The sequence below is a fragment of the Castor canadensis genome, chromosome 7 (genome assembly GCF_047511655.1).
Source record: "Castor canadensis chromosome 7, mCasCan1.hap1v2, whole genome shotgun sequence".
In the NCBI taxonomy this organism is placed as follows: domain Eukaryota; kingdom Metazoa; phylum Chordata; class Mammalia; order Rodentia; family Castoridae; genus Castor; species Castor canadensis.
Window position 1 is genome coordinate 54,452,592 of NC_133392.1, and position 23,979 is coordinate 54,476,570.

Below are 23,979 nucleotides of genomic sequence, written 5' to 3' on the forward strand. Positions count from 1 at the left end.
TCACCAGCACCTAGCACATTTTTTAAATATACAAACCTGTTTGGCAAGGTTTTCTTTTCATCTTTTTTTGGTGAGACTGGGATTTCTGAGCTCAGGGCTTCACCTTTGCAAAGCAGGTGCAGTACTGCTTGAGCAATGCTTCTAAAACATTTTGCTCGTTATTTTGGAGATAGGGTCTCACAAACTATTTGCCCAGACTTGCACTGAACCATGATCATCTGGATCTCAGTCTTCCAAGTAGCTAGGATTACAGGCTTGAACCACCTGAGCCTAGCCAGCAAGAGTAAAACATTTATTACATGTTTATGGTATGCCAGACTGTATGTCACATTAGCAAAGGCCAGGATCTGAAGAGGTGGTAGTTAAAACTGCCATGTAACACAAAGGGACATGAGTGATAAAGCAGAAAGAGATAACTCCTTTGTTTTTTCTTTTGGAGGTACTGGGTTTGAAATCAGGGCCTCACATTTGCTAGGCAGGTGCTTTATCACTTGAGCTACTCTGCTGCAACCAGAAATGACTCAGATTATCCAAATGGAAATCAGTGAAAGCAGGAGCAAAAGTGATTTCAACCAGTATAGAAGCATGACTAAAAAGAAGTGTGACAGAGAGGTAAGTCAGCAAAAACTTTAATTTTTTTGGTGGTACTGAAGTTTGAACTCACGGCTACATGCTTGCTAGGCAGGTGCTCTACCACAGGCTTCCTGCATGATAGGTAAATGCCCTACCACTGAGCTCCAGAGGCTGTTCTATTCTGAAGAGAAGCCAGTAGAGAAAAATTTTAAGACCTAAGACTCTATCTCTAAAAGAAGGAATAAATGATGGGTCAGAGTTTCAGAGAAGGATCAAGGGAATGGAAACTAAAACCTAATTATTAGGTAGAAAGCTAACTTCTGTTTAGGAGAAAATGTACATTTTTCCCTCTGATATTGGGGACAAGGGGAAAGAATGCTTAAAAATCTTAATCATCTTTATAGCCCGAGAACCTAGTTTCAATACATGTTTATTCTTTTTATTTTCTCTTTTATTAGCATATAATAGTTGTACAGGGGAATACACTGACATATGTGCTTACAATGTATCTTAAATTCACTTCCTCCATCATTCTCCCTCAGATCCCCCATACATGTTTACACTTTAGTTTCATAATACACTTTCAGAAACACAATACTTAATGACAGCAAAGGATCACATAAAATATTTTTTAAAATTTGAATTTTACATGAAAAAGATAGGAAAATTAATCAAGTGATAAAGATTAAAATATTCTGTATCTACTAGAACCTTTGTGGAATCTTTACTGCCAACCCAGAGGCTAACACTATGCATGATACAGGGTATATGATTTCTCAACTGTTAGCTTCTTTACCTGCTTTTGAGAGAATGCCATTTCCTTTAGCTATGCCAACATAGACGAGAATATTTACAACATCAGAAACTTCAATATGGAGATTTGTTGTTCCTATATCATGATCTTTAGCAGCAGCTACACCTGTGTATAAAGGAAGATTCTTTTTTTACTTGACAAAATACTTTATATATCTAATAATGTATTGGACAGAACCTCCTAAAATTAGTCATATCACAACAATTTAGTCTTCTTCTTACAAAAAACCTGCTCTGAAAAGCCACAACCCATAAAAATACCTTATAAAAAGCAAATCAATAATGAAGTGAAAACTTTTGCAAGGTAAAATTAGCAGGGGCTTATTAAAGTGATATTAACTGTCAATTACTAATACATTTACTTGATATAAAAAGATTTCAATAGATTGTTAAAAGACATGACATAGTAAAAACTAAAAACAAGACAATTTATCTTTGGACAGAAGTTGTCAAAATCCTGTGTAATTCCAACTTAGACGAAATGTTAATATATACTTACCATAGGCACTACACAACCTGGGTCCTAGATCAGGACGTACAAAAAATCCTGGCAAATGAGAGGCCAAATTAAATTTTCCTTCTGGATTACAATATTCTGGCAATGGTAGACTTTTTAAAAGATCTTCATATCTGCAGAATGAAGATTTGCATTTTAAAAAGAACATTCAGATATATAATTTTCTTCTTCACGTGGGATTGGGGTTTGAACTTAGGGCTTCATGCTTGGAAAGCAGGTGCTCTAACACTTGAGACACACCATCAGTCCATTTTGCACTGGTTATTTTGAAGAATGAGTCTCTCTAACTATTTGCCAGGACTGCCCTAGAACTTCAATCTTCCTGATCTCAGCCTCCTAAAAGTAGTCAGGATTACAGGCATGAGCCCTCGGCACCCAGCTTGAGAGATACAATTTTCAAGGTGTTAAAAAACTCCAGACAATGCTGGTGTAAGACAGATAACATTTTACTTGACTTCGTTTAAAATGTACATGTATATACTACCCATGGTAGACATAAAACAGAAGTGATATTAAAAATTCAAACTAACTCCCCTAACACTGTAAATTAAAAGATCCAAGAGAAGGGAGAGCCCAAACAAGACTCTTATAGTTTTTTAAATGAGCACTCTATCTCTACTTTCAATATATATTAACTAATTTGGGCACTACTGGGGTCTGAACTTGGCTTCATACTTGCTCAACCTCAAAAAAACGAGATGAAAGTGAAGAATTTCAAAAGACATACCTTGTTGGCATCATAGTCTTGAAGTCTTCTCCAGAGGGGCAGTCTTTCAATTTTAAAACTACTGTTTCTCCACTTTTGTTTTTTTGCCGTTCTACAAAGAATGCAATTAATTACTAAAGAGCTTTGTGCCTTTCAAAAAATGTTTGGATATGAAAAAATGCAAATGAATGAATGACTCAACTATACAAACATGCTTAATGAATGCTTACTGACTTTTATTCCTTATCTACTGTGTACTTTTAAAACTTATTCTTTATGTACATAGGTGTATACACTGTACTGCCTATTTTAGTATCTCGAAAAAGTTTTTAGAAATTCTCTTTACAATTGTTAACATAAGTCTTACATTTATACTTTTAATTTGCAAAATGTTTTATGTAAGTTACATAATCCAATTATCTCAATTTAATTGTTGCCCAAAATCTCCCCTTAAATTAGTGTCAGAGTCAGGATTAGAATCCACTATTTCGTTTTCAAGTAGTTTTTTATTAGACAACAATATCATATACAAGTTTCAAAGACTAAATATTAAAATTATGCTTGCATTGGGGATATATGATTAAGTAAAAGCAGACAAGCAAACAAACAAAACAACATACTTGAAACTTCTTCAAAACCATCCCAGAATTCCTTAACGTTGGCATTTGAAATAATGCTGTCTTTGCAGTTTAGAAGATCAGCTTGGTGGTCTCCAAAATCAAGACTAATTGATTCTGCCTTCCACAAACTAATGTTCATTTTCTTATGCACACCAGAAACCACTGCAGGCTTATGAATAAACAAACAGGTAACAGTTAAAAGGTATATAAACAGTTCAAAATCTGCATTAAATGCACATACAGTAAGTGGGTAACATTTTAAGTTTCAAGCCTAGTAAGAAACGTGTGAGTAAAAAGGGAGATATGAGGATAGGTAAGACACCTAAAAAACTAGATAGCATTTGTTGCCCTCAACACAGAGAAACTAAAGCAGATACCTTAAAAGTAACTGAGGCCAATAGGAGAAGGGGACCAGGAACTAGAGAAACGGTTAGATCAAGAAGAATTAACCTAGAAGGTAACACACATGCACAGGAAATCAATGTGAGTTAACTCCCTGTATAGCTATCCTTATCTCAACCAGCAAAAACCCTTGTTCCTTCCTATTATTGCTTATACTCTCTCTTCAACAAAATTAGAGATAAGGGCAAAATAGTTTCTGCCAGGAATCGAGGGGGTAGGGGGGAGAGGGAGGGGACAGGGGTTGGTGGTAAGGGAGGGGTGGGGGGAAATATGACCCAAACATTGTATGCACATATTAATTAAAAAAAAAAGTGTGAGTATAAAAGAAGCTACTTAAAAATAGTTCCTGACCTAAGAGATGTTTATAATACACCATGAAAGAAAAGAGATGAGAGAATGCCATGTAGAGTAAATTTTTGAAACATACTTAAATGTACAGTAATTTTCAGAAAAGTCATCTAAAAACTGTAAAAATGTAATTTCTTGGCAACAGAAATGAATTCTGGGGGATTGCTTTTTCTATAGGCTAATTTTTACAGATAATATAAATATACAATGTATAGGAAGATTTTTGAAGTTACTTTCTTTTTGGCAGTACTGGGGTCTGAACTCAGGGACTCTGGCTTGCTAGGCAGGTGCTATAACCCGAGTCATGCTTCTAGCACTACTTTGGTTTCACATATTTTTCAGGTAGAGACTCTTGTTTTTGTGTCCAGGATTGGTCTTAGACTCGATTCTCCAATTTACGGACTCCAGCATAGCTGGGACCACAGGTGCATGCCACGGTGCAAGCTTACTGGCTGAGAGGGACTCTCCCTGACTTTTGCTTGGGCTGGTCTTCAACTTCGGTCTACCTGATGTCTACCTGGATCATATGTGTAAGCCACTGTGCCTGACATGTAGTAAAAATTTTTAAATAAAAATACATACAGTGAAAACTAAAACGTTAATTTATACACAATGAGTTTGTATCACTTAAAACACATTTTCTTTTATGTCTACAAAGATCATGATAAATGAAAATATTAAACACCTATGTAAAACATGAAATTATAAAGTTAATGACTGTTTCCCTGACAGCAAATTTCCTTTCAGAACTTATGAATTCAAATTCTCTCAAGGCTCTTTCTTGTTAGTTGAAAAACCAATAAGTAAAGATTTACTGCTTCTAAAAACTCCAATAAATTATATAAAAATACCTCTAAGTTTAAAAAAATAATTTTTGGGGAAGGAATGAGGTTTGAACTCAGGTCTTCAAGCTTGTAAAGCCGGTGCTCTAACACATTAGACACACCATCAGTCCATTTTGCTCTGGCTGTTTTCAAGAATAAGTATTTCCTACTATTTGCCTGAGCTGGCCTAGAGAGCTTTCTGATCTCAGCCTCCAAAGCTGATTTTTATATCCTTAATGCCTAACATGAAGACTGGATCTAACTAGATGCTCAGTAAATATCTGTTGCCTGAATAATAATGTAGTGCCAGATGTAAAATCTTTTTTTTTAAGTTTTGTTTGCTCGTGGTTATTAGGCAAGTGCTCTACTACTTGACCCACACCTGCATCCCCCAAATCATTTTTATTTGGGTGGGATGAAATAATGGGAGATTGTTATTCAAGATTTGATGAACTGTTCTGAGAGTGTAGCTCAGTAACAGAGCATGTGCTTTGCTTGTGTAAGGCCCTAGCTTCAACCCCAAGGCCAAAAATTAATCAATCAATCAATAAATATTGATGAACTAATTTAAAAATAAATGTTCTACAGATAAATATTAAAAGGAGAAGCATCTACATTTTTCATTGGTTCAAGAAATTTGCTTCTAACATTAACATTTTAATAGTAGATGTGGATCTGCTAATTGAACTAAAATATAGTAATAGGAAAGAACTAAATTTTGTTAATAAAACTTGAAAGCTCAAAAATATGCAAATAATCACTGCTTCCCTGTTAATTCATACAAATTTAGCCAAGAAACAAAACTCAGAAATAATCTAGTCATATTTTCAGTATTTCTTATATCTAATTGCCCCCAAATGTGTTACCCTAAATGTATTAAGTATTATCTCTTTCCTATTTCTATCCCTAAGGAGGAAACCATTTTTCTTATTTGATCAACTCAAGGTCCACAAAGAGTGTTACTTAATTAATAAGCTTAAAATACTCACCTGTCCCTGTTTCCAACACTCTTTGAAAAGTTTCCAATTATTACTATTCTTATAATCCTTGAGCCATAAAATATGCTTCTCACAGATCCAAGAATGTGGTATATCACTGTACAATTTATTGTTCTCACTGACAGCAGATTTTCTACTTTCGTTAGGATCTTCGTTGTTAAATTCTGATTTTACATTTATCTTGGAGGATTTATTTGGTGGAATTTTGTTTTCAACAACTGAAGCAATTATATCATCAAGAATGTTAGGCATAGTCCGTCCACTTTTGCCACTCTATTAAGGAAAAAAACATAGCTCTTAAAAAAATATTTTTGAGAGAAAATGTGTAATTTTCCTCACATACACTGTATTTTAAACTTCCACTTTCCTAATATAGGAAAAAACACTAAGACAAACAATATTTTTGCATTCAAAAATACGCAATTATGTTAGTGGAAATGATGTATAGTTCTTACACTTGTCCTGACCGATGGTGACAAGAAATTTGGTGATGTGAGAAACTACCAGGTCTGCAGAACTTATAGGCATAGCCTTCCTACATTTTACAATGATTTTGTCCTCAGGAAGTGGGAACAGGATGGTGGAATTGTTTGTAGCATTTATTATTTTAAATTAAGATTTTTTTTTGGTGAGACTGGAGTTTGAACTCAGGGCTTCATGCTTGCAAAGCAGGTGCTCTACATACAGCCACATTTCCAGCCCATTTCGCACTGGTTATTTTAGAGATGGGGGTCTGGTGAATTAATTTGCCTGGCCGGCCTTGAACTGTGATCTTCTGGATCTCAGTCTCCTAAGTAGTTGGGTTTGCAGGTTTGAATCACTGGTACCCAGCTAGTCTCAGTGGCTTTTAAAAGCTTACGGAAGCTGGGCACCTGTAATCCTAGGTACTCGGGAGGCTGTTATCTGTAGGTTCAAGGCTACCCCAGGCAAGTAGTTCAAGAGGCCCCATAACAAATAACCAGAGCAAAACAGACTGGAGGTGTGGCACAAGCGATAGAGCACCTGCTTTGCAAGTGTGAAGCCCTGGGTTCAAACTCTAGTCCCCCCAACAGACAACAAAAAAGCCACTAAAACTTTTTATCTACCAAGGCAATTATTTCACTTTTCCTTTGTCCTGATGTGCAATTAAAGCAAAATTTGGTATGTTAAATATTTATATTCACTTTCATATGGCTTTGTTTGCCCAACTAGATTAAGATTTCAGATTATAACGGGTTATTGAGATTTCTCTTGGCCTCAAAGAGCCTTCTCCTCCCACCTTCTACCTGGAAAAGCTCTAGCTTTGATTTTAAGTATGAATACAAACGAAAACAGGCCTGGCCATTTGGCACATCTGATTTCATCTCCCCATGTTTTATTGGGTTGTTCACAGACAACCACCAAGCCTCAAATCATCTAAATTTAAGGACCACATTAAAACCAAAGAGGCCGGATATTTATCTCAGTGGTAGAGTGCTTGCCTAGCCAGTGTAAAAACAATATAGCAAACCAAAAACATCCCTCCTATTATACTCACTGAGGCCCCCATGGAATACACTGGTGCAAAGGCAATGCCAGCATCTGTAGAGCCCACACGTAGTTTGCCAGCTGTTGTTGTGAGCAAATCTCGTAAAGTTGAGCCCTGTTCATTATTCTGGGACACAGGAGGTGACATTCTTTCATTTGGAGAATCAGAGTCATCTTGTTCTTTCTCTTCTTTAATTTCCTTTTCAAGGGTGAATTCTTTGTTTTCTGAAACAAAGCATTTTAAAAAATCCTAACAAGTTTCATACTAATAAGCAGAGAAAATAGGTACCTTGTATTTTATAGTGGGAAGTAAAATCTTAGAACTGGTGTTTTATTCACCTGAACACAAACTATAGAGGACGAATTAAGATCGTTCAAAAATGGAGCCAGTATGCAAGGTACCAGTGGCTCAAGCCGGTAATTCTAGCTATGTGGGAAACTGAGGTCAGGAGGATTAGGTTCGAGGCCAGCCCAGGTAAATAGTTTTTGAGACCCTGTATCTAAAATAAAATCAGAACAAAATGGATGGAGATGTGCCTCAAGTGGTAAATTGTCTTGTTTTATAAGCATGAAGCCCTGAGTTCATATCCCAGTCCTATCATGAAAACAAAAAAACCCCCCAAGGAAAAAACAACAAAAAAAGAGAAAGGTATTAAGAGGCTTCCTTCTGGACAGAAGAAAAAAACTATGAATGAAAAAAACTATGGATATGAAAAGGAGTTTCTCACTATCTTTGACTTGGCTTTGTCTTGGACACAAATGGAAAATATTAGAGCTAAGACAAGCAGAAAACATGAAAAAGTTACAAATCTAGTCTTCTGGTGGTTTTGATAAGCTCATTCACAAATGATTCTGTAAGTAATTTTGATGCAATCTTAGGAAGGCTGTTTCAAATAAAAGAACACAAATGTTTTCCTGAGCCTATGCTGTAATTTAAGCAAAAGACCATACTAATTTAATGGTAATGTACAATGAGTACACTGTTAGTTATATACTATTATTCTTTAATATATAATTATGTAATTATTATATTTACCTTTTTTTTCCTCTCTGGATTTTTGCTCTGCAAGATCTGCTAACCAATGCAATGGTGACTGAGACTCTGGAGGAGTTAACTTGCTGTCTGTGCTTACATCACTGCCTGGGCTGTTGTTGCCATTATTTTCAGACTTCTGAGGGGTATTCTGCTGCTCAGACTCAGGCATGCACAGAGAAATTTTATTACTGTGATTAAGAACATTCTGTAAAACCTACAGGAACAAGGGCAGAACAGTTTAATTTTTACATATTATTTCTTTAATTATTCAGTTAAAAATTAGTAATTTACACAAAAACATAGAAAACAATTCAAAAATCAAACTCTACATTAGATTTAAAATGTCAGAAGTTATTTTAATCTAATCATGTATTTAATTTGAATAGAGATTTTTTTACTCACTTGAGATACACCATTCATTGTAGGAAAATTTCCAACTTGTAAACTCTGTTTGTTAGTACAATGACAATGGGATTTAATACCATATTTTTCCCTAAGAACGTGCATGGTGTCTAGAAGATCTGTCAAAACTACGAAATAAAATAGTAGTTAATCAAAAGACTACCATTAGTTGACAATTTTTCTCTTCATTTTACAAATTAAGAATAGTGCAGGATTTGTGCCATTTTAATTTTATTATATAAGTTTTCTCTCCATGATTTCCCTTCTAAATATCACAGAACTGACCACCCAACCAAATTTGTATTCTCTATTATTTCCTCTTACCTTTATTATTAAAAATTCAGCATGTTCAAAAAATCTTAGAAAGCTTTCACTATAACCCAAAGGCTTTTCATTATTTTCCTCTTCTAAAGTAATTCTTCTGGGATATTTTTTTATTACCAAGGCTGGGATTCTTTCCTTAGATTTATTAAGAGAGGATTTCTAGTAACTTTAAGCAAGACAATTCAAGACTGGTTATACCCCACACCCCCCCATTCTATTATACTCCTAGTTTTCGATGTTCCTTTACTCTGGAGCATCCAACAAGAGGTATTATACTAAGTAAATAATGTATATTTCTACTTACCAGAACCAGGTATAATTTGAGTTGGCATTAAATGTTTGTGATCATGAGGTTGTCCTTTCACACACTTCATCCAAGCATATAATTCTTTATCTGTAAGGTAATAAACCTTGTTTTAAATCATTCTTGGTGCCTGGCTCATACCTGGAATCCTAGCTACTCAGGAGGAAGAGATCAGAAGGATCACAATTGGAAGCCAGCCTTGGGTAAATAGTTAGGGAGACCCTATCTCAAAAAAACCCATCAGAACAAAGGGCTGGTAGAGTGGCTCAAGTGGTAAGAGTACCTACCTAGCAAGCATGAGGCTGAGTCCAAACCCCAGTGCTGCCAATGAATGAATGAAATCAATCAATCAATCCATCACTCAATCAACCACCCTTGGCAAGTATAAAATTGATGGTTGTACATAAAGAGCTTATTAATTATATATACAATTTCAGTAAGTTTCTAATGTTTGTTTATTTGTTTTTGGTAGGTGAGGGGTAGGACTGGGGTTTGAATTCAGGGCTTCATGCTTTCCAGGCAGGCAATCTACCATTTCAGCCCCATCCCCAGCCTATTTTTGCTTTATTTTTTGGATAGGATCTCATGTTTATGTGCAGGGTAGGCCTCAGTCCACAATCCTATCTGTTCCTCTCATTTAGTGAGAATTACAGATACATACCACTATACCTGGCTTGTCTGTTGAGATGGGTGCCCAGGCTGGTCGCCAACCCCCAATCAGGAATACAGGTGTGTACCACCATGCCTAGCCTCTAATATTTAATTCTTAAAAACATAAGGTCAGAAGCTGGGCACCAGTGGCTCACATCTATAATCCTAGCTACTTGGGAGGCAGAGTTCAGGAGGCTTGCGGTTCAAGGCCATCATGGGCAAATAATTCTTGAGACCCCATCTCAAAAATACCCAACACAAAAAAGGTTTGGTAGAGTGACTCAAGTGGTAGAGCACCTCCCTAGCAAGTGCAAGGACCCAAAATTCAAATCCCAGTGCCACCAAGAAGAAAAAAGAAAGAAAAAGGCCAGAAAAGGTAGTTCTACTATCCTATGAATTTTATAAAACAAGTGACACAAAATGGATACCCCCTTCCTAAAATGATCACTCTTTACCATTAGTGTATTAGTCACCTCCATCTTCTCTGTCTGATTCTAATTTCTCTGTAGGCAATCTTTTATTGCTTGGTTATACTCTGTACAGGGTTTGTGCCTGACTCTAAGACATTTGTAATGACACAAGTCTGAGGATAATCTTAAGTCATTTTCTTTTCATGTTTCTAGAACTGTCATGAAAAATATGAAAAGACTGAGATCACAGAGCTAGTTTTATTTGCTACTGTTGCTTTTAAAGAAGGTTCTATATCTGGAATTTTAAACATTTAAGGTATAGCATGGAGCATTCTATACACAGGAAGAGTATTCAATACCTTAATCCCAAAGAAAGCCTTCTTTACAAGGCTCCTGTCAATTACTTGTGATATGGCTATAAGATCAAAAAAAAAAAAAAAAAAATCACAAAGCTCAATAAATTTAGCATAAAAGCCCTAAAACTGTCATTTCATAAAAAGCCTGGAGTAAATAAAACTCAAATGAAATATAAAACTGGTTATCCTTAGATGCTTTGGTTTTCCTTTCTGAAGGATATATGGTACCTTATAAATATTGTTTATATTTCACACACTTAAGTTTATTACTATTACATAAAATTATTTAACCTATTCACTTTATTATTACAGAATTTAACATAGAAATATATAGAAAAAGACATCTCTCAAGACACAGATTTTATACTTCAACAATTGGTTTAGTCACTAACAAAAGTGGCAGTACTATGAAAATCAATAGCAACACAAACATCTAGATTTATTATAAATACCTAATCTTGTTTTAAAAGGGGGAGGGTTTGTGAGAGTTTACCTATGTATGCAATATAGCAAAGTAGAATAAGTAAAATTAACTTTTTTAAATTGGTTAAGAAAAAACAAAAGTAATATGGGAGTAGGAAAAAATATAAAATGCAAGTCATGCCATTAAGTTTTATAATAATGTAGCTAGTTCTATCAACTTTAATGCTTTAGCATTTCTTTCTGTGGAGAAGACAGTGACAGTTAAGTTATGATTCATCTACTGATACACAATTCAGAAACAAAGAGCTGCCTAGAAAACAGTAACATTGGCTGTCTTGATCAAAACTGCCTTGGATGAACTTGTTCTAAAAATATTTTTTTGTGGGGGTATGCAGTATTGAACTTTGAACTCAGGGACTCATACTTGCTAGGCAAACACTCTACTGCTTGAGCCAGCCTTCAACCCTTTTGATCTGGTGCAGGCTTGGACCCTGATCCTCCTATTAAGCTCCCAGTTGTGGCTGGGTTGACAGGTAGACCACTGTGCACAGCTTTTTTCCATTGAGCATTGAAGTCTTGAACCCCGCCCCCCCCCCCCAATTTTTTTTTTTTTTTTTTTGTCAAGAGTATCCTGGAACCATGATCCTCCATCCTCCCAATCTCAGACTCTGGAGAGGTTTAGGATGACAGGTACACAACACCTTGTCCAGCTACTTAAAAAAAAAATACAAACTTCGGACACATTCATTTACAGTTTTTCCTTTCTTTCTTTCCTTTTGTGGCATTGGGGTTTGAACTCAGGGGCTCATGCTTGCTAGGCAGGTGCTCTACCACAAGCCACTCCACCAGCCTCATTTACTTCTTTTAACTCTGAATTACTCATAGTTGTATTAATAAGTGAAATGCTTCTGACATTTTATTTGCCTAGAAATTACAAATTAGTTTCAAATACAAATGTTTCTTCATTCTCTAAGTGCAAGGAGATAAATGGTACTAGTGGCACCCTATTATTGAACAAGTTTTTGAACTTATGGACCCATCTGTAGAAAAATCAATTCACACCAGTGAGTGACTTACTTGAATGACTATGATATTAACAGATTTAGGACCTCAGATTCTTACACATTGGAATCTGAAAGCAAGAAGACTGACCTCACAACTTAGTCTACATCGAGGAACTATCTGTCCGAGAGAGTGGACATATTCACTAGGCTAAGAGGTTGTTGTTTAATTCTACAAAATGTAGGCATTTATAAATGGTGGCTATTTCTCCTCTTAAAAAACCAAACTTCAGCTGGTATTGTGGCTCAAGTGGCAGAATGCCTGGGCTGGCAAGTATGAGGTCAAATCCCATTATGACCAAAAAAATAAAAAAATTAAAAAAAAAAAACCACAAAAGTTCTTTAGTGTAATGCATTCATAATTAAAGGAAAAAAAAAAAAAACCTCAGATAAGTAATCCAGATGAATGATCCTAAAGAAAATAAAGCAATATTGAAAATTTCAATTTATTTTATACTACAAACCAACCTCTAGAACTCTTTCTCTCCTTTGCCTTGTAACAATCCAAACAAACCACAAATCCACATTTTTGGCAGACCCAATGAATGTTAAACAATGTTGCTTCACAAGCATCACACATCTCACGAACTCCTCTTACTGCTCTTTTCCAAGCAATTTTGGCTGAAACATAGAGAAAATAAAAATTTATAGATAAGCAGGCTCTTTTCAATGTACTTTTTGCTGAAATGCCTACATGTATGTAGGCAAACTAGAAATTTTTAAGGGTAATTTTTTTTTTTTTTAACGACAGGTTATCCTTTGCCTCTGGAGTGCTGGGATTATAAGGACTGTGCTGTCACATCCAACCCCAAATAGCAGATTTAAGTATTTCTCTTCAGAATACTAGAAAACAAGTGTAAACTAAAAATGGCTTATATTTGATGCAGAGTTTCTCAACCATGGTACTTCTGACAGTTTTCTTTTGTAGGAGTTTACTGCGTGCACTACAGGATTTTTAGTGACATGTATGGTCACCCCATTAGATACTGCTAGCAGGATAGCTCTACTCCCTTCAATTACACAACCAAAAATGGCTCTAGTTACTAGTTATCTGGGAGACAAATCACTGATTTGGGGAAGGGAGCAAAAAAGAAGGTAACATTTAAATCATCTACTATTTAGGTACTTATATTAAGTACTTTACATTTAGGTTAACATAATTAACATAATTACTTTGTAAACAAATTTATGAGAAAGTTATCTTTTCTATTTCACATCCTGACATTCAGAAAGGTTATCTGCTGAAAGTTATACAGGAGTGAAGTTGAGATTCAAATACAAGTAACTGGGGTGGACTATACCCTTTTATGTCATGTAAGTTTCACGATTTTGCATCAAAAGTAACGAAAATCATACCGATTTTCGTTGTAATGAGAAAAAAAAAGGGAAAATGGAGATTTGATTATGATCTCACAAATGGTTAATCCATTCAATGCAATCTCAAAAGGAAAATATCTATACATTAAGTACATAAAATGATTATCATAATTAAAAATCAGCAACTGACTACATATAACTTAGGAATTCTTCCACAGATTAAACATAATTCAAAGAAAAATTCTTAAAATGAAATTTGTATAGTGCATACTATACTTCCTTACCATCCTTTTTTACCCAGGACAAAGCTGTTCTTTCAGATGTTACTAATTGACAGAACTTATCACCTATAATATCCAAGATATATTTAGAAGTTTCTATGTCTAATTCATCATCTTCATAATTTTCATGTGTCCACAGACTCATGGCTTCATCATCATATTGGTCAGGAGAAGAGAAACCATCTATTCTAACCACTCCATTTTTACTAAACGACAATCTGAAACATTAAGACATAAAAGCATTAGAAAGTAAAATTAAAATTAATTTTTATATTTTTATACTATAAAGACATGTTGTATTTTATAGCTTAAAAAACAGAAAATAGGGTAATTCTGCATACATGCTGAAATTAACACTTCATGTTTATTCTCATAGGTGTTATATTAATGGTGATGGTAACATGCACCAGTTTTAGGTTATTTCAAGAAATAAGGGTGGGGATGTAGCTCAGTGATACAGCGCTTGCTTAGCATGCATAGGCCCTGCTCTGATCCCCAGCACAGCAAAATTAACAGACAAGATTCTATCACTTATATTGAACACCAATCAAATGACAACAACTGGAAAGTATGTACAAGTGTGTGATGAGTAATAGGAAAAAGTGTGGGCCAACTGCTAAATTTAAAATTGTCCTAATCATCTTTTATTGGGAGAATGAAAAAATGCTAAGTGCACATATACTACCATTAAAATGACAATAACCTGACTTAAAAGAAGATGAGTAAACACCTATTAATATTATTAAGAGGATAATTAGTATGTCTAATTGCTTTTAGCTTCTGACATTAGACAAATTTAGGGTAGGTAAATAGAAGGCAAAACTGTCATTTTCTTTCTGGCTGGTGATAATTTCTCAATTATCTAAATACTTTCCTTACTTTCAAATTCATCACAAATCTTTCAAAGGGACTATAAGGTCACATTTTTTAACCATAATTTCTCATACTTTCATTGTATTACCCTTATCTTTAAAAATAAATTTTAAACCAATTTTTCCCTTTGTATCATCTTATTCCAGCGTTGTGGTACTATCTTATCTTTATACTTCCTTCATTTACACCCCTTTCTATCCTTTCAAACCTACGTTCCTTTTGATCTCGTCTGTACTTCCATGAGCGCTATACCTCCTAGAACTTAATCCCCAAAGTTTGCCTTTTTGGGCTGTTGGCTACAGAGATTATAAAATAAAAAGAACATGGTTTGTTCCTACCAATACATATTTTTGGATCTCGACTGGGGCACCAGGAAAGTATATTTACTAGAGTAAAGTGTCTTCTAGCTTCTTAGAATTAGGAAAATAAGTATAACAAACAATAGAGCACTTCATATGTGCATAGTACCACATTAAGAACTCAATGTAATACTTTATCTCTTTTAATCTTCATTAAGTCCTATAAGATACGTAGGTGTCTTTATCATTTACATTCTCCGATGAGATGGGCTTAGTTGCAGTTCTATAAAATCACACAGGAACTAAGATCAGAAACATTACTCAGAGCAAGGAATGACTGATTCTAGAACATGAGATATTAACCAGTCTCTATTGGCTGGGCTACCTATTCTATTTTTTATTTTTTTTTGTGGTACTGAAGCTTGAACTCATACCCTTAAGCTTGTTAGGCAGACACTCTACCACTTGGAGCCACTCCACCAGCTCCCTAGTTATTCTTTACTTGAACTCTTACTAGTAAATCTATTCATGCATTTTTAGGTTTAAGTATTTAGTAATGTTATATTAAAATTAGTATATAGGTTATACCAACTGTCAGTGTTTTTAATTTTATTATAAAATCTGTCAAAATACAAAATGATACTAAAAAATTCTCCTTGTAATTTTACAAGTCGTGTAATTCACATCTAACAAAAGTATGATCACTCTAACATAGTATAGTGACTTAAGTTTAATTGTATAGATCGCTTACCTATATTTATGGATAATTTGTAATTACTAGCTTACACACACATACATAATATGCTACACTGTTATGATTGAACCATATAAATTTCAAGAAATTCTTAAATCAAGAACTGCTTTATCATCATTTTCTAGAAAAAATACTAACGATTTCTCATAAAGAATAAAATCATTCAGAAAAGGACACAGAACATGAGCAACAATATCGGCATGTACATTCAACAGTTACCTGTCGTTAAAATTTAGCACAAAAAAAGTTACTGTTTTTTGAAATGTCTGAGAAACATCGAAACACAAAACTTCATTCCCACATCCTAAAGGACCCCTCAGATTAATAGCATAATTTCCAATACTCAAAAAATGTTTCCCCACAATGTCATATTTTCACTTACCGTCTAAAGTAGTAAAATCTACAAAACACTGGGGAGTGAGTTGGTTCTTCTCCTTTTTTACTGCGAATAAGTCTACATTCTCGGCACTTTTGTAAATTAGGCCCTATCTCACAGCAGGAGTCATCCTGTAAAAAGGATTCTCCACTTTGCTTCAGCTTCTTGACTTTTCGCCAGTCTTTTAATACTGAACGAGGGATGCCAGCTGTAAAATTAGTAGGAAATTATTAGCAAGATTATGTTTTATAGAAAGATATACTCCCTGAGATGAGGTTCAGGTCCACCATGCAACTGTGTTGATATAGATAAGAATGTAGAAAAGGCCGGGCGCTGGTGGCTCATGCCTGTAATCCTAGCTACTCAGAAGGCAGAGATCAGAAAGCGAGAGCACACAAGGAAGGGGTGAGGATAGGTAAGACACCTAAAAAACTAGCTAGCATTTGTTGCCCTTAACGCAGAGAAACTAAAGCAGATACCTTAAAGCAACTGAGGCCAATAGGAAAAGGGGAACAGGTACTAGAGAAAAGGTTAGATCAAAAAGAATTAACCTAGAAGGTAACACCCACGCACAGGAAATCAATGTGAGTCAATGCCCTGTATAGTTATCCTTATCTCAACCAGCAAAAACCCTTGTTCCTTCCTATTATTGCTTATACTCTCTCTACAACAAAATTAGAAATAAAGGCAAAATAGTTTCTGCTGGGTATTGAGGGGGTAGAGGGGAGAGGAAGGGGGCGGAGTGGGTGGTAAGGGAGGGGGTGGGGGCAGGGGGGAGAAATGACCCAAGCCTTGTATGCAGCACATATGAATAATAAAAGAAAAATGAAAAGTAAAATAAAATAAAATAAAAATGGGAATGATTAAAAAAAAAAAAGAAGAAGGCAGAGATCAGGAGGATCGTGGTTCAAAGTCAGCCTGGGCAAACAGTTCGAGAGACTCTATCTCAAAACTACGAAACTCAAAAAAAGAGCCAACAGAGAGGCTCAAGTGGCAGAACACTCACCTAGCAAGCATGAGGCTCTCAGTTCAAACCCCAATGCCAAAAAAAAAACCAAAAAAACAAGCAAAGATAGGGAGTTCCAGATATGATTAATAAGTAGAAGTCCACAGCAGCATTTCTGTTTACTTACTAACCAATTCTACCACCCAGACTCACTGCATTCCAGAAGTGCAACTATTCTCAAGACCAGATACATCTTGCAAAAACTTATAGAACTCTTATAGTCTACACTCTACTTATTTATTGATAGGATAATCAGTATAATTACAGAAAATCAACCATCTTGCAAATGAGGTAGTATACAAATTATGGAATGACCCATGTAAAACTGGGTCCAGTTATTTACCACCTTCTAGGATTGCTGCCTGGTTCTTTAAAATTGTGTTTCCCTCTCTTTCGCCACTTTCTTAGAGCAAGGAGCCATCTGGCTTAATCCATTAGAGATACACATATGTGGGTACATAAACACAAACACACACCACTTATGGTATAAATATGCTTCCAGAAGGCTTGTATGAAAGACTTATTTCCTCCACTGTGTAAGACAGATCTTTTCCTATGGACTGTGTAAAAAACAAAAAGAGCTTTTAGAAGTCAGAATAAACAACAGAAATGTCACTGTTGATAAATTTTTATTTGCCACACTTTCTTCCAATTGTTTATTTACTTTTTAATTTATTACACTAGAATAAACTAAATGCAATCTATTTCTATTTTTGACTAGGAAATAATTTTAACCAACATGCCTTTAATTCCAGAAAATGGAAATGTTCAGAGTAGGGATCCCCCACATATTACTGTGAAAATTTTAAACTGTACTATAATAAAAAAACAAGACATTTCAAAGCAATTTTTCATTATGTGACACAAAATAGGCACTTCTAAATTTTCAAGAGAATGAATGGAATTACAGACATTCAAATGGAGAGGCTTTGATATTGTAAGTTTTGCTTGTATTCCATATATGACTGCAACTAATTTCTTTTATGATATTAACTATAGTATATGCACAATAAATAAAACTCCATCCTTTAATCTTACATATTTAATTTACTGGCAATGCCTAAAATCTACAAGTTTGAGATTAAGATACTCAATTAACAAAAATGATATAACTCAGTACTTTTATACATGAACATTTTCAACCATAGCTCTCTTAACAAATCTGCTGCTCTAGCAATAAAAAACCGGGGAAGGGGAAATTAGACACATACATGCTAATCTTTGATTTCTGATATACCATTACCTTAAAAAATATTTTTAGAGATGCAGAAATTATAGGCAATTATTGATAATAGGTAAACCACTGGTTTTGTACATCATAGGCTTATTGGTATATTTAAATTTGATGGGCAATTTCAGGTGAAAATTAGTCTTGAAAAAGTAGCCAATGTTTAATTATTAAAAATAGAAAGCAGTAGATATGGAGATATTCGAACACTCTAGATAAAAGCAAAATCTATGGTATCTTGTAGAATGTACTAACAAACACATCATTTATGTATATAAAATTTATAATTATACATGTATAGTAGAGTATGTAACCATAATATATCCTCTAAGTGCAATCCTAATGTAACTCTTTAAATTGACCATGACTAATGACAGCCTCATTAAACACTGAGAAGGAAAAGATCAGATTAAATTCATAACTGAAGGAACTTTTCTAGAAAGTCCACAAGAAAAACAATCAACTATAAATGGCATAAAACAGCTGCTTAATATTAGTTTGAACTTTTGAAGTAATGGGACGTAAAACTGTCTTTTCTGAAACCAAGTGTTAAGTCAGCAAGTAGGGGAGATTTGGCTAAGCATTACAACCTGGGGCGGTGGGGGTGGGGGGATGGTACTCATTTTGGTCACTGTCTTAAGATACTTTGAAATATGTACATTCAGTCTCAAGACGAAAATAAAATATATACTTCACTTAAGAATTAATTTTACAAATTTATCTCAGAAGAGTTTTCTAAGTGTTAAAAGTTGGATGATACCTATCTCTGTTTTCTGTTAAATTTATCTCAATAATCTGAATATTCAACAAGAAAGGAAACATGAGAAAAAAGAGAAACAATTATTGATGGCTAAACCTATTATGAATTTGTTTGGGGTAAGGGGGAAACATTAGAAAGAAGCAACACTGTATATAATCCAATATTCAAATAAATGGCAGATATCCTTCCTTGTCAATCTCCTTCTCTGTCTTCTGACTATACTTGCATTTCAGTCTGTCAGTATCTGTCTCTAGTTGAGCTTGTTCTTTGTTCTTTCACTTTCTGACTGTAATTTTCTATGATTCCATCCTCCATTTTTTCATTCCTTTACTTTGTCTTTGGTTTCCACATAGACATGTGGGAAAACCTCATTCTGTGAAAAGGCACAAATAAGAGCCTTCAAGCATTCAAGTGCTTATCAAAGTACTTCTTGAGTGTCCACATTATCACAGATTTCAGATACCGTATGTGGATGAATACATGGATATAGTAAAACTATTAAGTGCTTTTTGCATTGTGCAACATACCTACAAAGAATTAAGCAAACTGAGAAAAACTGCTTCAGAATACATATAAACATCTTATAGTGAATATTACTGGTAAGTTTCACTTACTTTGTCCAGCTGTAGCCACAAAAGAAAATATAAATATTACGAGTTTTGAACAGTTAACTTATTAAGGAAGTTCTTTTTGTATACTGAAATGAACATACAAACCCATAATCCTCTCTCCCTTTTATATAACTTCTACCCATTTTTAATGACTATTTGTTAATTTTAACGGTTCTTGAGTGCCAAGTATGAGGGTTCAATTCCAACTCTCTGTGTGTATGAGTGATGGAAATCAGTAGGAAGAGGGTTGGAGTCCAGCCCAGGTAGAAAGTTAGCAAGACCCCATCTCATCCAACAAACTGGGCATGGTAATATGCACCAGTATTCCCAGCTATCCAAGGCCATCTCCAAACTAAATGCAAGAGCCTATCCAAAAAATAACCAAAGTAAAAAAAGGGCTGGAATATGGTTCAAGTGGTAGAATGCCTGCTTAGCCAAGTATGAGGCCCTGTGCCTGCTTAGCAAGTAGGAGGCCCTGAGGTCAAACCATAGTACCACCAAAATAAAACACCTCTCCCCCACAGTTCTTAGAAATTGTCAAAATTAGCCAGGCATGTGAGTGCATGCCTACAATCCAGCAATTTGAAAGTGGAGACAGAAGGATTTAGAGTTTGAGGTCAGCTCAGGTAACATTAGTGAGATCCTATCAGAACAATATGTAAAGGGCTGTGGGAACATGGCTCAAGAGGTAGAGCACTTGCTTAGCATGTGCAAGGCCCTGTGTTCAAATCCCCAATGCTGTGCACACACACACACCACACATGGTCAAAATTATGAGCAATTTTAAATAACACACTGGGTTATACAAACTACCAACAGTGAGTGCTAAGTAAATAGATCTATTTCTATTAAGTCTCTTAAAAAAAAAGAAGGAAATGTACTATTACATTACTAATAAAATAACTGAAATTTAAAAGGAAGGAAAAGTTGTCTCTCATTTCCACCTATAGGCACTTGTAAAATGTAGAAATAAGACACAAATACAAAAGATACCTTTCTCTTTTTTAGGCAGGACTGGGGTTTGAACTCAAGGCCTCTTGCTTGCTAGACAAGCACTCTAAGGCTTGAGCCACTTCACCAGCCCAGGAAGACACTTTTCACTACTGGAACATTTAGCTCCACTTCCCTGAGATAAAAAACGCAGTTGTTTACTTACCACTATTACTGTTGTTCTGCAACTTGAGTTTACTTTTTTCTTTGGCACTCCTGCTGAGAACTCCATTAGGTTTCAAATCCTCCTCTACTTCACCTTTTCTCTTCTGCAAATCATTTTGCTTCTTTTTGTAAGTTGGCTTAGGTTGCCTTTTAGTCCTTTGCTCCGACTTGCTTTCACTTTCATCTGAGTCTCCACTTTCAGAGCCAGACTCATAAGTTCTTTTGGCTTTTCTCCTATTAACTTTATCTTCTCTTACATATTTATCAACTATGATTTTACTATCTACACTATTTTGTATATCATTAGATGTAGAAGCTATTAAGTTGACAGAACATGGCTTAATAATTTCTGATACAGAATTCCCTGAATTTTCTACTTTATTAGTATTTTTATCTTCTTCTGAATGTCTAGTAAGCCAGGCCTTTTTCAGTTTGGTATGGTAGTTCGGTTGACTAGTCTGGGATGCTTGCCCATTTCCTACAGAGTTTGCTTTGTTACTTGTACTACATATTACAGGGCAATCTAGAGGAAGAGAGGCTGAAGCTGTCTGATTTTTCACAGCATTAAGTTCACTCTCACTGACATTACTATTTTTATACTGAGCTGCAGCCAGTGCTGCTTTGTGCTTTTTTAAATGGATAAAATCAGTTGTGCCTGAGAAGCCAGAGCTGGGCTGAGCAGTACTTCCTGTCTTACCACTGGGTAGAGTAACTGGAACTGTGGTGCTGACCTTGCATTCTTGTGTTTGAGCCACTGACTGACTAAGACTTTTTGAAGAAGTACATTCTAATGATGTAGAGGCCAAAATGGTATTTGATAAGGAGTAAATTACTTCTGAACCACTCCAGCTGGAAAGACTGGTGGTGGTAGCTGTAGATGTGAATACATCTGTTTTGGTATTACATACTGTATTTACAGCAGACACGACTGAAGTGGTAACATTGCCCTGGGACATAGCCTCAAAAGTTTTTTCAGATTTTGAGTGAGCACTGTCTAAATTCACATTTGGTAGAATGATTCTTCCAGTCTCTCCAGCTTCTGCTGGTTTGAAACAATCTACTTTGTTTGCCCCAGCTGAAGATTTCTCACTAACTCGGTCTTTGGAAGCTAATGACATTGCTGGCATGCTGTCAATTTTTGTACTAGGTGGACGCACAATGACAGATGCCACAGCAGCCTGTGACTTTCCAGTGCTTTTTTCCACATGCCAATCAGCTTTCTCTTTGCTGAGGTTATTATTACATCTCCACAGTTCTGTAAAACTCTGTTCAGAAGAACTCTTAAAATTTGCCTGAGAATCTTTTGGCTCGGGAATGAGAGTTGGAGGTTTCTGTGATTCTTGAACTTTCCCACCAGCATTAACTGGCATCACTGGAGTTAAAGTTGGAGGGGAAAGGCTACTATAGTTGCTTTCCTTTCTTTCCAAACTGTGATGGATTGGTGGGTGAAACACTGGTGCTCTATGTAAAGCAGGCATACTGCGGAGTGTATTTGTAGAAGAAACAGTCAAATGGGTAGGACTCCTACAATCATTTCTGAAAGTTGTCACTGAGTGAGATGCAATCTGATGGGGAAGATGATCTGGAATCTTGCCTACTAAACTTTCACTTTCTGGCTGATGTTTAATCAAAGGTGGAGGCTTTGAAAGAGATGATATAAATGAAGCCATAGTTTGAGGATTAGCTGCTGCTGCAAGAGTATTACTCTGCTTTTCAGTGTAAATATTTGAAGCCTCTTTGGATGGGTATGATCTTGGTGGTTCATTGACCACACTATTGGACAATGTAGTGAAATAGTTACTTTGGGGCAAACTCTGAGGGACAGGGTGCTTCATCTTATAAAGCTCTGATACTGAGCGTTCTACATCTTTATCTTGTTTGATGGCATGGTTTTTAGGACTAGAAGATGATGCTGCTACTCTGGAATAATTCTCTCTCTCACCCTCAATCCCCTTGATTTTAGTTGTAAAGGGAGCAACATCAATACTTTCTTGAAGAATTCGACGATGTTCCTCCTTGTATTTGTTTAATCTCTCTCCAGTCTCCTGGGATGGTCTCTGCAACTGATTTAGTACTGGATCCACAAAATGTCTATGCAAGTGACAATCTTTTCCAGTCTGTGACCTATTAAGATCCAGGTCATTTTTTGCTGATGCGGATGCAACAGACCGTAATGGTTCCATAAAAGCTTTCCTTTCTAATTCTCTATAAAGAAAAGACACAAAGATATCTTAACCCCTTCTTCTTGGGAAAATAAATAAATAAGTAATGTGTTTCTACACATTATTCTATTATGAAAATAAAAGATACATCTTTGCTTATACTCTAATGTTATCAAGTCAATTAGAAGGTATACCAGTATGAAAAGAACAGTATCTCTTCAAAGTAGTTTTCTACATTAATTTTAACTGTTTAAAAAGAGAATTGTGAAAAACAAGATATTTATAAGTCTGAAGTACTGGTGAACTTACTCTTTATGGTGATCTACTAAAGATTTTGTCAATGGTGGACTGGAATGTACTGAAATTTTAAGAGGTCGATGAGGCTCTGCACTGGAAGGTCTTACAGGAATGTGACTAAGTAATCCAATACCATCTGCTGAAGTCACAGGAGTAGGTTGATGTAACCAAGGACTGGGAGAATTCTATTTAAAAAAAGAAAAAAAAGCAACTAAAGTTTAGTTACTAGAAAGAACTAAATTTGGTATCACAGTAGAAATCATAATAGAAGTACATTTATAAAGACTGTGATTTTTAAATTGAATCTGATAATAATCAATTATGTAATAAACGTTATATGGATTTTTCAGTATTGTGCAGAAAATTACTAAGTATTAGCATACTACTATTACTATTAGCATAGTAATTTCTAGTGAGGAATGAGGCATATGCCTGTAATCCCAGCTACTAAGGAGAATAATGGATTTGAAGACACCCTGGCTAGATGGTAAGCTGTGCCTCAAAAAAGTAGCATATTTTAAATAAAACAATGTAAAGTTAGCAAGAACCTACCTCAAAAATGAAGGGGTTTGGGACTGGATGGAAG

The 23,979-nt window shown here is 35.4% G+C and overlaps 1 protein-coding gene across 9 annotated transcripts in view; it reads right to left on the bottom strand.

The window, feature by feature from the left end:
• Window positions 1-23,979, bottom strand: part of Jmjd1c (jumonji domain containing 1C) — a 236,249-nt gene that overhangs the window by 11,329 nt on the left and 200,941 nt on the right. For all 9 annotated transcript variants that reach the window (XM_020169780.2, XM_020169783.2, XM_074078968.1 and 6 more), the window contains 14 exons: window positions 23,406-23,578; window positions 20,936-23,139; window positions 16,181-16,382; window positions 13,876-14,090; window positions 12,743-12,895; window positions 9,374-9,463; window positions 8,746-8,873; window positions 8,344-8,557; window positions 7,318-7,532; window positions 5,793-6,074; window positions 3,230-3,398; window positions 2,631-2,721; window positions 1,886-2,016; window positions 1,370-1,492 (listed from right to left, as the gene is read on the bottom strand). In XM_020169780.2, the coding sequence (XP_020025369.2) occupies window positions 1,370-1,492; window positions 1,886-2,016; window positions 2,631-2,721; window positions 3,230-3,398; window positions 5,793-6,074; window positions 7,318-7,532; window positions 8,344-8,557; window positions 8,746-8,873; window positions 9,374-9,463; window positions 12,743-12,895; window positions 13,876-14,090; window positions 16,181-16,382; window positions 20,936-23,139; window positions 23,406-23,578 (4,390 nt within the window). The remainder of the gene's footprint in view (window positions 1-1,369; window positions 1,493-1,885; window positions 2,017-2,630; window positions 2,722-3,229; window positions 3,399-5,792; window positions 6,075-7,317; window positions 7,533-8,343; window positions 8,558-8,745; window positions 8,874-9,373; window positions 9,464-12,742; window positions 12,896-13,875; window positions 14,091-16,180; window positions 16,383-20,935; window positions 23,140-23,405; window positions 23,579-23,979) is intronic.